At 41.8% G+C, this 2,500-nt stretch overlaps 1 protein-coding gene across 2 annotated transcripts in view; it reads left to right on the plus strand.

Moving 5' to 3' along the window:
• LOC307127943 (stonustoxin subunit alpha-like) overlaps positions 1-2,500 on the plus strand; it is a 37,602-nt gene that overhangs the window by 33,549 nt on the left and 1,553 nt on the right. For both annotated transcript variants that reach the window (XM_079819439.1, XM_079819440.1), the window contains exon 7: positions 2,125-2,500. This exon is cut by the window's right edge. In XM_079819439.1, coding sequence (XP_079675565.1) covers positions 2,125-2,500 — 376 coding nt within the window. The remainder of the gene's footprint in view (positions 1-2,124) is intronic.

Below are 2,500 nucleotides of genomic sequence, written 5' to 3' on the forward strand. Positions count from 1 at the left end.
GAGTGTGTTCATGAGTGTGTTCATGAGTGTGTTCATGAGTGTGTGTTCATGAGTGTGTTCATGAGTGTGTTCATGAGTGTTTTCATGAGTGTGTTCATGAGTGTGTTCATGAGTGTGTTCATGAGTGTGTTCATGAGTGTGTGTTCATGAGTGTGTTCATGAGTGTGTGTTCATGAGTGTGTTCATGAGTGTGTTCATGAGTGTGTTCATGAGTGTGTTCATGAGTGTGTGTTCATGAGTGTGTTCATGAGTGTGTTCATGAGTGTGTTCATGAGTGTGTTCATGAGTGTGTGTTCATGAGTGTGTGTTCATGAGTGTGTTCATGAGTGTGTTCATGAGTGTGTGTTCATGAGTGTGTGTTCATGAGTGTGTGTTCATGAGTGTGTGTTCATGAGTGTGTGTTCATGGGTGTGTGTTCATGAGTGTGTGTTCATGAGTGTGTTCATGAGTGTGTTCATGAGTGTGTGTTCATGAGTGTGTTCATGAGTGTGTTCATGAGTGTTTTCATGAGTGTGTTCATGAGTGTGTTCATGAGTGTGTTCATGAGTGTGTGTTCATGAGTGTGTGTTCATGAGTGTGTGTTCATGAGTGTATTCATGAGTGTGTTCATGAGTGTGTTCATGAGTGTGTGTTCATGAGTGTGTTCATGAGTGTGTTCATGAGTGTGTTCATGAGTGTGTTCATGAGTGTGTGTTCATGAGTGTGTGTTCATGAGTGTGTTCATGAGTGTGTGTTCATGAGTGTGTTCATGAGTGTGTGTTCATGAGTGTGTTCATGAGTGTGTTCATGAGTGTGTTCATGAGTGTGTTCATGAGTGTGTGTTCATGAGTGTGTGTTCATGAGTGTGTGTTCATGAGTGTGTGTTCATGAGTGTGTTCATGAGTGTGTGTTCATGAGTGTGTTCATGAGTGTGTGTTCATGAGTGTGTGTTCATGAGTGTGTGTTCATGAGTGTGTGTTCATGAGTGTGTGTTCATGAGTGTGTTCATGAGTGTGTGTTCATGAGTGTGTGTTCATGAGTGTGTTCATGAGTGTGTGTTCATGAGTGTGTGTTCATGAGTGTGTTCATGAGTATGTTCATGAGTGTGTGTTCATGAGTGTGTGTTCATGAGTGTGTGTTCATGAGTGTGTGTTCATGAGTGTGTGTTCATGAGTGTGTTCATGAGTGTGTGTTCATGAGTGTGTGTTCATGAGTGTGTGTTCATGAGTGTGTGTTCATGAGTGTGTGTTCATGAGTGTGTTCATGAGTGTGTGTTCATGAGTGTGTGTTCATGAGTGTGTGTTCATGAGTGTGTGTTCATGAGTGTGTGTTCATGAGTGTGTTCATGAGTGTGTTCATGTTCTTCCTTGAGAAGAGGAAAGAAACCAGTCTGGTCTCATTGCGAAAATGTACCTCTGGCAACGTTTTTGCAAACCCCAAAATACGTACCAATATGTACATATCACTGCAGTTTCAAAGTGATATGTCCACTGGGTGCCGCCAAAAGCTTCGTTTTTTCCCCGGAACAGATGAGCGTCAATCTGACGTTTTGTGACATTGTTTTTTTAACGTACACCTACACTAAACCCTAAACCTAACCGATAGTGTTAACAAAAGCAAATGTGACAAAAATACAATAGTAACCATGTCTTGTTAGCTTGTGTGAACTCATCTTTGAGCTCTTTTATCATGACTTGTCTTTCATGGGATTCGTACCTGAGCTTTCATTATTACAAGTACAAATCTGTACCAGCTGAGCTACTGAGCAAACTTATTACATAAAAAAAGCCGAGCATATGGAGCGGATTAAGTGACGCAAACTACAAAATTTATTCATTTACATGGGAAAAAAAAACGATTAAAAAGTGCTTGCTGTTTTACTGCCTCTAGTGTTCATTTCACTTTGAAACTGCAGAGATATGTACTTATTGGTACGTATTTTGGCGGTTTGCAAAAACGTTGCCAGAGGTACATTTTCACAATGAGACCAGGTTGAAAGAAACATGACAGAAGAGTTTTAGAGCTGATCGTGTGAATGATGATTAATCTAAACTGAGACACTGATGATATTTTGAACATGAAGAGTTCAGCTACATTACAAGATCAGATTCATAATCGCTCATTCTGTGTGTTTCTCTCCATCAGACTCTCTTCGGCTGACTCCAGACCTGAACACAGTGAATTATCACCTCCGTCTGTCTGAGGGGAGCAGAGAGATTACATACCCTGACACAGATCGGTCGTATCCTGATCATCCTCACAGATTTGATGTGTATCCTCAGGTGTTGTGTAATGAGAGTGTGAGTGGACGCTCTTACTGGGAAGTTGAGTGGAGTGGGTATGTGTATATAACAGTGTCATATCAGAGCATCAGCAGGAAGGGACGGGGTGATGAGTGTGCGTTTGGATATAATGATCAGTCCTGGAGTTTGGTCTGCACTGCTGTCGGTTACTCATTCAGACACAATAGCACAGAGACTTTTCACCCTGTAGACCCCCCCCTCAGCCGATCTGGCTCTAA

The sequence above is a fragment of the Gobio gobio genome (assembly GCF_949357685.1).
Source record: "Gobio gobio genome assembly, chromosome: 6".
NCBI lineage: Eukaryota > Metazoa > Chordata > Actinopteri > Cypriniformes > Gobionidae > Gobio > Gobio gobio.